The 12,220-nt window shown below is 52.4% G+C and overlaps 3 protein-coding genes across 3 annotated transcripts in view; 2 read left to right on the top strand and 1 right to left on the bottom strand.

The window, feature by feature from the left end:
* PAF1 (Paf1, RNA polymerase II associated factor, homolog (S. cerevisiae)) overlaps positions 1–12,220 on the bottom strand; it is a 14,409-nt gene that overhangs the window by 636 nt on the left and 1,553 nt on the right. The window contains exons 2-14 of the mRNA XM_010849324.1: positions 4,214–4,766; positions 3,673–3,702; positions 3,482–3,574; positions 3,049–3,170; positions 2,889–2,955; positions 2,703–2,804; positions 2,515–2,620; positions 2,350–2,418; positions 2,162–2,265; positions 1,957–2,073; positions 1,731–1,859; positions 172–277; positions 1–63 (exon numbers count right to left, since the gene is read on the bottom strand). Of these exons, the coding sequence (XP_010847626.1) occupies positions 1–63; positions 172–277; positions 1,731–1,859; positions 1,957–2,073; positions 2,162–2,265; positions 2,350–2,418; positions 2,515–2,620; positions 2,703–2,804; positions 2,889–2,955; positions 3,049–3,170; positions 3,482–3,574; positions 3,673–3,702; positions 4,214–4,260 (1,155 nt within the window). The 5' untranslated portion in view covers positions 4,261–4,766. The remainder of the gene's footprint in view (positions 64–171; positions 278–1,730; positions 1,860–1,956; positions 2,074–2,161; positions 2,266–2,349; positions 2,419–2,514; positions 2,621–2,702; positions 2,805–2,888; positions 2,956–3,048; positions 3,171–3,481; positions 3,575–3,672; positions 3,703–4,213; positions 4,767–12,220) is intronic.
* MED29 (mediator complex subunit 29) lies at positions 4,751–8,346 on the top strand. Its single transcript, XM_010849215.1, has 4 exons — positions 4,751–5,041; positions 5,571–5,629; positions 6,187–6,271; positions 8,044–8,346. The coding sequence occupies exons 1-4, from the start codon at positions 4,826–4,828 to the stop codon at positions 8,284–8,286; spliced, it is 603 nt and encodes a 200-aa protein (XP_010847517.1). The 5' UTR covers positions 4,751–4,825; the 3' UTR covers positions 8,287–8,346.
* The window catches only part of ZFP36 (ZFP36 ring finger protein), a 5,541-nt gene continuing 5,115 nt past the window's right edge, over positions 11,795–12,220 (top strand). The window contains exon 1 of the mRNA XM_010849325.1: positions 11,795–11,803. Coding sequence (XP_010847627.1) covers positions 11,795–11,803 — 9 coding nt within the window. The remainder of the gene's footprint in view (positions 11,804–12,220) is intronic.

The raw sequence follows: 12,220 nt of genomic DNA on the forward strand, positions 1-12,220 counted from the left end.
CTCCATTTCCTCCTCTTCTTCCTCCTCGGGTTCATGGTTCTCCAGCTGAGCCTTCCGTGCCTCCTGGAAGCAGGACAATTGAGGGGAAGAAGAAGGTTCAATCTGGTTCCTGTGCCACTCCACCAACTACCACCCTCCCCATGGGAGACCGGGGTCAGTGGTGCTTGTTACCTGGGCTTCTAATTCCTTCTCATTCATGTCCCGGTGTTTGACCACAAGCAGGGCATTGGTACCCGACTGAACCCCGGCCTTGGCTCGGCGCTTACTCAGGCGAACCCTGCAGTGGTAGAATTGGGGAGAAGTACATGAGATTCAGTTAAAGACCCCTGTGGGGAATCTGGTCTAACTTGGTTCTTACTCATCTTTACTCATTTATGCCTAGCCCAGAAAAGACCAGAATAAATACAGACTGAATAAGGGAAACTAAATTTGGGGTAGGGGACAGGCAAGAAAAAAAGGAGCCCCTGGTGGCTCAGATGGTAAAGGGTCTGCCTGCAGTGCAGGAGACCCGGGGTTCGATCCCTGTGTCGGGAAGATCCCCTCGAGAAGGAAATGGCAACCCACTCCAGTATTCTGGCCTGGAGAATCCCATGGATGCAGGAGCCTAGCAGGCTACAGTCCATGGGGTAGTAAAGAGTCAGACATGACTGAGCAACTTCACTTTCACAGGCAAGAAAATAGCTCCAAAGGTTATCAGTTTGAGGGCCCTGGAATTATATATATGTATACCCTTTACATAAACACATAAATGTATAAAGAAGTAGATTTTAATGTGAATTAGATACGAACCCTTAAAAAGAGAATCTGGATTTCAGAAAATAAGATTCTGACTCCACTGGGCCTCTGATTCCCACCCCACCCCCACCCCCAACATAGCAGTGGGTTGGACCCTTTGCTGTGCTGGGTCACAGCGCCTCTTGAAGGTTGCCAAGGGCTCCAGGTCACCTAGACCCCTACAGCCTACTGTACATTTTACATTTTTTGCCTGGCTTAATGGGACCAGAATTTGTGATCTCTGCTTTAAACAGAAACTCAAGGTCACACTTTCCCAACCTTTACATCATGGGTCCCAGCACAGCAGTAAACTTATAACCATCAGGGAAGTTTGCTGCTGCTGCTAAGTCGCTTCAGTCGTGTCCGACTCTGTGCGACCCCATAGATGGCAGCCCACAAGGCTCCCCTGTCCCTGGGATTCTCAAGGCAAGAACACTGGAGTGGGTTGCCATTTCCTTCTCCAGTGCGTGACAGTGAACAGTGAAAGTGAAGTCGCTCAGCCGTGTCCAACTCTTAGCGACCCCATGGACTGTAGCCCAACAGGCTCCTCCATCCATGGGATTTTCCAGGCAAGAGTACCGGAGTGGGGTGCCACTTCCTTCTCCGTCAGGGAAGTTTAGGGATCATGTTTTTTGAACTTGGGTATCTAGCATCTCATTTATTTAAAACATTAATTTTAATTTTACATATTACTCCATATTCTGGCTATGTTTACAACTTAGCAGTCCTACCCTGCATGAAAGCTCCAAATATCTCCAGTGTTAGGTAAAGATTTTTCTTCTGGGTTCTTGTGTTAGAACCAGCTCCAGCTTTATAGGCTTCCACTCTTAAAAATGCATGTGGCAAATCCCTAGATACAAATGACCTCCAAGGTAGCTCTTCTTGTACACCCCAAGATCCTGACTCTGAAGTACAAGCCCAAGCTAATCTGAGTGAGGTAGGATTGTGCTGAGTACCTGGTCTCCAATTCATTGTAGTAAACACCATCACCCTCTCGGAAGATAAAGAAGTAGTTTTCCTCATAGCCCTTGCTAGCCTTGTTCTTCACATTCCAGTTGTACTCTCGAGCAATCTTGTAGTCATACCTGAGGATGAAGGGGACAGGGTCAGCCCCATTTCTTCCCTATGAAGGAGAAAAGGACACACTTCTCAATACCTAAAACCTAACCCCAACCCACGTACACATCATCTGGTGCATAATCCATCTCCTCTTCCTGGTCCCGTTTTCGTTTCTTCAGTGTTTCCTCCACAGGCAGAAAGTAAGCCACAAACTGGTTCCCTTCCTCATCCATCATGCCCCTGTTTGAGGGGGAAAGAGGAGCAGTAAAGACTGAGTGAGGACAAAAACAATAAAAAGCAGGCCAAGGTGGACATCAGGGCCACTCACCTGATCATGGCCTGAGACATCATCTCCAATGCAGCTGCACCACTTGTGTCCTTGGGGGCGGGGTCTGAGTCAAAGATTACCTGAGCGCAAGGGTTGATCCACATCTGGGGGATGGAGGGCAGTGGGGTTAGACTAGGACAGGCAGAGATGGCAGGCTGTCCCTCTCTGCCCCCTGCCGTGGATCTGACCTTAAAATCTGGAAAGACAGGCATGACCTCCACTGGTGTCACTCGGGGCTTGCTATAATGCTGGGAGATCTGGCAGAGGCAAAAAAAAACAGGGTAAGAAAAAGTACAAAGTGCTCTGGAGTCGCACCTTTATCCCCCCTTCCCCTATCCCAGTCCTTCAATTACAGATTTCTGGGCATCCTCAAAAGTCTTCTCAATAGCTGTGATCTGGCTATCCCTGTCTTTGTATATTTCCTCCTCAGTGAATTGCTGCTTCACAGAAACCCCAATCCTGGGGAGAAAGAGAAAAACATTTAGAGGTAACTGGACATACCTGAAATCTCCATCTTCCCTCCCTACCCACCATAACTTACTTGACCTCAGGCTTCTCATTGGAAATGCCATAACGGTTGAATTCCGTGGAGATGTACTCTGTCTTCCGCATCCATGGCACCACCTTTGCGTGCTGCTGGGATCTGGAGTGGGAGAATCAGGCACCTCAGGACCCCACTGCCTTCCCATCAGCACCAGTCCTAAGTGCCCACTCAGCACCCCCTCACCTCTTGGAACTGGTGGGGGCCTGAATCTCCTCTTCCAGAAGCTTCTCATCAGCTGGGTCTAGGAGTACTAGAAGAAAGCAAGGTGAGAGGAGGACTCTGAGGGAGGTCCAGAGCTGGCCCTCACTAGCCTAGAGCAGGCCCTCCCTGTCTCCCAACACACCATTGGGGTCGATGCGGTAGGTATCAGGGTTGATGAGGTCAATGGTAACTCCCAGGTCTGGCTCAGTCAAGAGATCATGTTTGTGCTGTTTTTCCAGGGAAGTTGCTTTGTACTGAACAAACCTGGGTAGGGAAAACATGCCCATTATGGTTTCCTGATTCCAGCCTTAACCCTCACAGCCCAGCTTCCTAGAGGCTAAGATACTCCAGGGAGGAATTCAGAATGAAATAACCTCCACATTGGAATCAGAAGGCTAGCAGCTCTTAAGTGTAAAGAGACTTGGATACTGCTTGCTTCTTAACAGATACCTATTGTGCACCTACTATTACAGGTTAACTACCATTCTCTGCCCTGAACCGTCAGAAAAAGCAGCCCTTACCCTCAAGGAACTCATATTCTAAGGTGTTTCCCAAAGCCCCACTCTTAGTCTCACCTGTTCTGGTCGAAGGGATAGGTGATGAACTTCGGGTCGAAGGGGATGTCAGGGAGGCTGTTGCAGTACTTGACTCGGCAGACCACTCCAGACCTGGGAACACAGTGGCTCAAAACCTGGCTCCTGCTGCCCTACCTCTGCGCCCAGCCCCACTTGGCCCACCCGTCCTGGGGAAACACGATGGAGCTCACCTCTCAGGCAAAGTCCGGTGAGAATTGGGCCTGGTGGGTAAAAGAGAGACAATGACAAAAGATGGAAAGAAAAGGATTGACAGGAGAGCGTAGGGGGCTTTTCCAAGCTAAAGGGTGACAAATGATAATTCCTCTTGGTAGAGGTACCTCAAGTGCTATAACGGAGGGAGTCAAGTATGCCTCTTAGAGACAGTGTCCCTAAATGTTAAATCTCTTTGAAGGACACGTCTTCAAATACTTTAATAATAGAGTCACATAATTGTTTTTTGGGGAAAGGGGTCTCCAAACGCTTGACTGGAAGAATAAAAACTCAATCCTCAACAGCTTAATTCCAGAACATGGCAGGGAAGGTGTGGGGGGGAGCTGGGGAACACCACGTCCGGGACCCGCCCCCCTAAACGGGTGTGCGCTCCGTGACGACACGGGCAGACCTGGGGGGCTGGCAAGGTTGAAGACTGACAAAACCACCTGACCCTCTCATCTCGCTGACGCCCACCCAGACCTAGAGAAAAGCGGTACAGTCAGGTAGCGGAGTGCCTACCTGTGGCCATCCTCGCGCTGGGCCTGGGTCTGGATAGTGGGCGCCATGGCGATGAGGCGAGGGCAATCCTGACAAGAGCCTCACAGAGCCACGGCAAACGGCGTGCCGACTTCGGCGGGCGCCCAATCCCAGGCAGGGCTCGGGTTGGCACCGCTCTGCTCACAGATAGGGCCGGAGTGAGGTGGGCTGGCGAGAAGAGTTCCCGGAACACTGGAGTACTACGTAGTACTCAGGTAAACGCGCAAACAACGCCAAGGACTGCCCCGCAGGTCCGTCTCCACCAACTGCCGCCAAGACTCTGAGGACCGCAGGTCGCCTCAGCCCGCTAGGTCTTCTGGGAAATAGAGTCTGATTGGATCCACACCCGGATTGGCCAGCGACTGTGCAAAGGCTGGGGCGAGGCGGAAAGAGCCTCTTGTGATTGGTTTATCGATGTCTCATTGTACCCGTCGGATTTGAGAGTCACGAGTTGGAGGGTGGGTTCTTTCCTCTCATTGATTGTATTGTTTGGGAGGCGGAGCTAATCAGCAAACAGGGCTCAGAGACGAAGACGCTAAAAAGAAACCGGGAAGACGCACTTGTGACGCACTTCCTGTGCGCGAGGCGAAGAAGATGGCTGCATCCCAACAGCAGGCTTCAGCGACTACTTCTACCGCCAGTGTGTCGGGTCCAGGTTCAGCTGGTGGGTCGGGCCCCCAGCAGCAGCCACAACCACCAGCACAACTTGTGGGACCTGCCCAGAGCGGGCTTTTGCAGCAACAGCAACAGGACTTCGATCCTGTGCAGCGCTATAAGATGCTTATCCCGCAGCTGAAGGAGAGTCTACAGGTGATGGGTTGGGAGATTTGGCTCTCTGCCATCCGGGGGATGGGCGGAGGGATTGTTTAGTCCGGGAGAGAGCAAAAGAAGCGTTAAGAAGGAAAGAGGAATGAGACTGTCTTCGTGATGCCAAAGCGAAGTTCTGTGGATTGACAGTGTAAGGTGGGATCAGAGAGAATCTTGAGTTTGAGACTGACCGGAATTCGAGTTGGAGGGAATTTAAAGAAAAAACCTAGCTCTAGACGTTAAAGCCTGAGGAAAGGACTGGCCTTGACTGACTGTGACTGGTGGGTGAGGGAGGACCCTAAGGTATGTCTGGGAAATTACTGGCAAGAGAAAGGGGGCCTCTGGAAAAATATAGCAATTGCTGTAAAGGAATGGAAGTTGGAATTACTCTGCAGTGATAGGAGGAGAAGTAACAACTGAAGAGGAGGCCTGAGATTGGCTGTATCTTAAGGAAGAGTGAAGATCTACCAAAAGTGTCCTCTTGTGTTTCTTCATCTCCCACACCTTTTTTTCCCCCCTTTTTCCTCTTTAGACCTTGATGAAGGTTGCAGCCCAGAACCTGATTCAGAACACTAACATTGACAATGGGCAGTGAGTACTCCCCTTTCTCCAGGATGTCAGTATCTCCATCCTAGTCTCAAAAACATCCCCCTTGTACCCCACCCATCCCTCTTTTCTCTTTATTTTGAAGCCTACTCCCTACCCCCTGGCCTTGCCCTTTTTGCCCCTTCTACTATTAACTGTCCCCTAGGTCTTGCTTCGGAGAAGGCAGTGGCACCCCACTCCAGTGCTTTTGCCTGGAAAATCCCGTGGACGGAGGAGCCTGGTAGGCTGTAGTCCATGGAGTCACTAAGAGTCGGACACGACCGAGCAACTTCCCTTTCACTTTTCACTTTCATGCATTGGAGAAGGAAATGGCAACCCACTCTAGTGTTCTTGCCTGGAGAATCCCAGGGACGGGGGAGCCTGGTGGGCTGCCATCTATGGGGTTGCACAGAGTCAGACACGACTGAAGCGACTTAGCAGCAGCAAGTCTTGCTTTGGGTCTCCTGGGCCTATACATGGTTTTCTGTTGGATACTTGGTTGGGTAGTCACTTAGTCCCAGAGACTGGAAATCCATCTCCCACCTTCTTCTCCTGGACTGTAGAAAGAGCAGCGATGGACCCATTCAGCGCTTTGACAAGTGTCTGGAAGAGTTCTATGCACTTTGTGACCAGCTAGAGCTCTGCCTGGTAAGGGGCCTCCTAGCCACCAGGTGACCACAACTACCTCAGTTCCTGGGCTTCAGGAACCTTCATTCAGTCAGTTGACAAATGCTCACTGAGCATCTCCTGTGGCCCAGACCTGTGTGGATACTGCACCTGATACTGGGGACAGAAAGTTGCCCAGTCCTTGCCTTCACGGAGCTTCCAGTTCAGTGGGTGACAAATATATCCTCCAGCAGTGATAGCTCAGAGTCAGGGCTCTGACAGGAGAAGCTCAAGACATGGAAGACCATGAAGGGGGAAGCTTGGGCAGAAGGCTCAGGGCTGGGTTGTGGGGGTGAGGGGCAGGCAGAGGGGGCAGGGTTAAAATAAGAGGGCTATAGACGTCCAGAGATGGCACCTGACCTCACCTAGGGTGGGTCTAGGGAGGAAGTGGCTCAGGATAGACTACTAGTAGAGAGCACATCTGAGCCAAGGCTGGAACAAAAAGGGAAGAAGGGTGGGAGTTGAGAGGAGGGCAGATGGCTCAGAGCACAGCCTTTGAAGTCAGAGGGACCACCAATCTCTACCTCTGAACCTTGGATTCCTCCTTTGGAAAATGGATTTTGGAGAAGGACTCGGCAAGATCTTGCATGTAAAACATTTAACATGGTACTAGACAAGTGGCAAATGTTTTATCTTATAGCGTCATCATCATTTTGAACTGGATTTTGAAGGAAAACGCAGTTTGAGGAGCTTCGTAGTGGTAGAAAGATGTTCCAACCAAGAGGAACAGCTTCTGCTTTAAGTTCCCTTTAAAAATGTCATGAAATTCAGTCTGGCTAAGGTATGGTAGGCACTGGGGCTTGTTGGATTTTGAATATAGCCCCGAGGTTGCTAGGGAGCCATGGAGGGTTTCAAGCAAGGAAAAACACTGACCCATTTGTTTTTTTAGGGGTATGCTTCTGGTCACCAAATGAGGGATCGGTTCGGGGGGCTTAGAGTGGAGGCTGGGGGCCCATGGCAGGATTCAAGAGCCATCAGGTTTCACCAGGGTGGAGTCCTGAGGAAGTGGGGAAGGGCAGGTGGAAGAGATACTCAGAAGGCTTTGTGCCTGGGCAGTGGGACTGATGGGCTGTGGGAGGAGTCTCCAAGATGAGGCCCAGGGGTCTGGTTTGGATGGTAGAACCGTCCCTGAGACAGGGACCCAGGAAAGGGAGTGGTTTGGGGGGTAGAGTATAGGAGCTCTGGAATATTAGGGGAGGTGGGCACATCAGTGCAGAGTTCAGAGCAGAGTGGTATGTATGTGGGTGAGACACCTCCTAGAGGACATGAGAATGAGAGGAGGAGACAGGATTCGGGAATTGCCGCACTTAAGGCTTAGGTAGTTTAAGAAACATCTAGAAGAACTAGCCAGAGAAGTAGAAGGAAAACTAGGAGGGGCAGGTGCCACCAGAGAAGCCAGTGTCAATGCCAAGCCTACGGTTAGGAGAGTCACAATAATAGTAGTTGACATCCATCAACTAGCACTTAAATAACTTGCCAGGACCTGTGCTTGTGTCTCACACACTGCGCTCACCATTCTCATTTTATGAGGTAGCAGAAGTACTTATCAAACCCATTTTTCCAGCGGAGTTAACAGGCCCAGAGAGGAGAAGCCACATGCCTGAGGTCACCCAGCAAGTGAGTGGCAGGGCCAAGTTTTGACCCCAAGACCCCAGGATTCCAGATGCTGAAAAGCCTACGCCAGGCTGGCGCTAGGGGTGGGATTGGCAGTACCTGGAGTGAGGCTAATGCTGCACTTTGCTTGCTGTCCACAGCGCCTGGCACATGAGTGTCTGTCACAGAGCTGTGACAGTGCCAAGCACTCTCCAACATTGGTGCCCACAGCCACCAAACCTGATGCCGTCCAGCCTGACAGCCTGCCCTACCCACAGTACCTGGCAGTCATCAAAGCCCAGATTGCCTGTGCCAAGGACATTCACACTGCCCTGCTGGACTGCGCCAACAAGGTCACAGGCAAGACGCCTGCACCACCTACGGGCCCTGGAGGCACCCTGTGAGCTAGCAGGGCTGGGAGTGGGGGAAGGGACAGGGAGGGAATGAAGAGTGGCTTCAAAGCATCTTTGTCTCTGGCTTTTCTTCCTGCCTGAACACTGCGGCCGGCGCCAGCAGGGGGCAGCAGAGGCCAGCAAGGCGCGCGCAGGGCGGGGCCTTGCCTCTGCCGGCTGTCTTCTCATCCTTGGCTGAGGGTGGACTTTGGATTGTGCTCCTTGGTGATCTCTTCCAGGGGGTCTCCCCCTACCTAGCCTAGTTGTGGAGCCCTGACTGGGCCCCTCTCCCTCAGTGCATTCTGATTCTGTCCCAGTTCGGGGGGGTGGTCTCTGTGTCTGCTCCTTTTCCTAGCTGTTTCTCTTGGTGTCTTCTGTCATTTGATCTTTTGTTCCCATCTCCCTGTCTCTGACCATCTCTTGCCCAGTGCCCCTTTGCTAATTGGGACTGTCCCCAGCTCCTAACTGGGATTCTCTGTCTATGCACAGTTCCCGAAAGGAAGCCAGAACACCAAGGTCACCTGGGGCTAGAAGGAGCTTCGTTTCCAGGGGCCATAGCCACACCCAGCAATCCCCAGCACCTCTCATGTCAGCTCAACCCCCCAGTCTGCTTGACCCAAAAAAGGGAAGTGAAAGGTCTGGGCCCTGACAGCATGCCCAGTCCCAGTCGGGGAGCAACCCAGCGCGGCACCCCCCCCATACCCAGGGCCTGCGTCAGCAGCACTCAAACAAGGGGTGTTATGCAATCCGCGGTGAAGCCAGCCCAGCTGAATGCCTGGGTCCCTGTATTTTTAGCCCCAAAGGAGAAGTGAAAAGGCCCCAGCAGGGATGAATCATCAGTCCTGGGGAAGAACCCAGGCACCTTGGCCTCAGCTCCGGGAAGCAGACCTTGAGGAGGAGGCTTCAGGAAGAGTGTACCCCACCGGGCTCCCCACTTCCCTGAGAGGCAGTTTCAGGGAGCTCAGCCATGGCCGTCAGGCCTGGGCAAGTGTAGGGCGGAGCTACCAGCTCAGGCCCAGCTGGTGGGGTGTGAAAGGTCCAAGTGACTCAGCCTGGTTGGGGGACGGATGGCCCCACCCAGAACCTTCTGTACCCTGGTTCCCATGGCACCGCCTAGAGGTCTGCTGTCCTGGACCCCACATCAGTGCAGAACACCCAGAACCACGGAGCCTTGCAAATCACCCAGAGCCCAAGTCCCCACACTGGAGTTCTGGGAAATGGCCAGCTCTTGTGTGTGTGTGTACATCCCAGCAGTTCCTTCCCTTTCTCCCTGACCTTCCTTGAAGTGCCAGGCACAGAGGGCAAGCTCCAGGCAGGGCAGCAGACCTCTCGGGCACAAGCTGAAGCTGCTGTCCACAGGGAGAATTTCTTCTGAGAGGAAGCCACAGCTCTGCCCATTTATCTGACTAGATCAGTCCCCCACCCATGTGACTCCCCACATCTTCTAGGATAATCTGCTTAAAGTCAACTGATTATAGACTTGAATCACATCCACAAAATTCCTTCACAGCCTCATCTAGATTAAATAACTGGGAGCTGTAGCCTGGCCAAGTTGACAAATAAAACTGACCATCATAACCTTGTCAGTTTGGCACCCCTACACATCTCCTTAACCACACTTAATCTCCAAATCAACACAAAAACAAAGTCCCAGTTCCACCCAACATGATAACAATTATCTGCCTACAACACTCTTTCCCCGTGAGAGCCTGTTGGCTTCCAGCCTGGGGGCACACAGCACACAGTGGTAGAGATGTGTCAGTCCACAGGCCCACACACTCAGTGAGGCACCGCTGGCCCTGTGAGGTGGCATCAACACAGCATCACGCACACATGGGGGCAGGACATCCCAGCAGCCCTGACCCCGGACCCAGCAGTGCCGAAAACCACATGCCAGCAGACAGACGGGAGACACCTGGTGGGCAGCGGGGTGATAGATGCACAGTTGAGCAGCACACAGGGTGGGAACTGTGCACCAGGAAGCTGAGTTCATGCAACACGCATTCGCTATGCATCTGTTTGGGGCCAGGCCCTGTATAGTGTGAACCAAAGAGCCCTGCCTTGCTGGAGCTGATACTTCAGTGACAGTTAAGTGTGATAAAGTAAAACACAGTGTGTCAGGCACTGAGAAGTTCCAAGAAAGAAAATAAACCAGAGAGGTGAGACCAGAAGTAGAATGGGGGTGGGGGGGGGGAGTATTTAGGAATAGATCTAAAGGTGTAAGGTTTGCACATGGAGAATTATGTTACTTTATTGGAAAACATGAAAGTTTGAGAGTTTAGGTTGGGAGGGTAAATGGATTGTACATGTATTTTGTTGATTCAGTTGCTCAGTTGTGTCCAACTCTTTGTGACCCCATGGATGTATTTATTATTTGTTAAATGGATAACAAGGTTATTTTTAAACCTTTTCTAATCCTTGACCCAGGTCATGAAGGCCTCCCTGAGAAGGCAGTACTGGAGTGAACTTAAAGGAAAGGGAGTAAGTCCTGGACATTCCAGAGGGAACAAGTGCAGAGGCCCTGCCTGAGGCAGAGCTGTGCTGGTGCATTGATGGAATAACGTGGATGCCAGGACCACAGTGAAGAGCCAGGGTAGAAGAGGACCTTAGTGAAGGTTCTTACTGGATTAGCAGGCCCAGAGGAAGATTGTACAGCCTGGTGCACAACCACCCACTCCAGGGAAGGGTGTACATGAGATGCACAGCTGCACAGGGCAAACCAGACCAGGGAGAAACAGGCACACACAACCCCTCTTCTCTAGTAGAGAACAGCGTGACCCGCCATCCTGCAATCATGGTGTCTCAGTCCCAGGGACAGTCCCACAAACAGACTCAAGGAACAATCCAACCATGCGAATACACAAACAACCGTCTAACTACTACTTAAGCCGCTATCTCCTACCCCATCTCAGACTTTGCCCATCACCAGCTGACTCAGCCCTGCCCTCAGCTAAACGTTATCAAAAGCAGTGAGGCTGGCTTTAGATAAGGCCTCTCAGGTTCAAGTGTGCCTGCCTTTTTGCCCCTGCTCTGCCCACGGAGGCCACCGAGAGGAGCAGGAGTGCGCCAGCCACCCTCCCATCATGCGCTGCAGACGTCAAGGACCAAAGTTCACCAGTTTCACTGCCTTGTGATCTGGCCACAAAGGAACTGCTTCCAGACACTAGCCTCCTGGGTGTTTTCAGCTACACCCCAAGGACACAAACACAGGAACAGTATTCACACATCTGATAACCACACAGTTCCAGAGGTCTTGAACACAGCCAAGCCACCTAGAGCCACACAGGCTCTCACACACACCCTCAGCTCCCAAGCTGTGTGCTCACGGCTCCTCATCACCCCCAAGGACACACAGTCACCCTCAGCGGCTTCCCTCAAGGAGTTCCCAGCTCTTAGTCACTCCAGATCCCATGGTGGTTCAGAGCTCCACACATGTGCAGGTAGGTATGGAAGTCACAAGTTCTCACGGGATGCCACTTCAAAGGCAGTTACGTTTGAGTACACACTCCCTCACCCAGCGATGGTGAGAGTAAGCACAGAGCGGTGTCAGAGGGTTGTAAGGACACGGCCTTAACATAGGACAGTGGGCTCATTTGTGTCCCACACCTACTTGCCCCACCACACACCCAGTCGCTCCAGGGCAGCCCCCCTTCGCACATGCGGCGCTCACGCGGTCCACACGCACCGCACGGCACACCAGCCGCTGGGCCCGCGCAGCTGCGCACACGGCTCCCGCCAGTCAATCACGCCAGGAGCACACGGGACCAGGTCACACGTGCAGCGCGTACACAGTCCCCAGCTCGCCCGCGCACTCGCGCCGGCTCTCACACCCCCGCGTTTCCCGTCCCCGCTTGTTTTTCTGGAAACTCTGCTCTCCATTCCCCTCCCCCTAGGCCGGAAGCGCTCGCTGTATTTTTAGCCTCTCTGGTTTCCGCCCCTTTCCCCC

This window comes from Bison bison, unplaced genomic scaffold, assembly GCF_000754665.1.
Source record: "Bison bison bison isolate TAMUID 2011002044 unplaced genomic scaffold, Bison_UMD1.0 scf7180017864280, whole genome shotgun sequence".
Lineage (NCBI taxonomy): Eukaryota > Metazoa > Chordata > Mammalia > Artiodactyla > Bovidae > Bison > Bison bison.

Bases quoted from the DNA above. Each gene is read 5' to 3' on its own strand.
- MED29 (XM_010849215.1), top strand. From the start codon at position 4,826: ATGGCTGCATCCCAACAGCAGGCTTCAGCGACTACTTCTACCGCCAGT. The intron at 5,042-5,570 runs GTGATGGGTTGG...TTTCCTCTTTAG, and splicing joins AGCTGAAGGAGAGTCTACAG to ACCTTGATGAAGGTTGCAGC. The intron at 6,272-8,043 runs GTAAGGGGCCTC...TGCTGTCCACAG, and splicing joins ACCAGCTAGAGCTCTGCCTG to CGCCTGGCACATGAGTGTCT.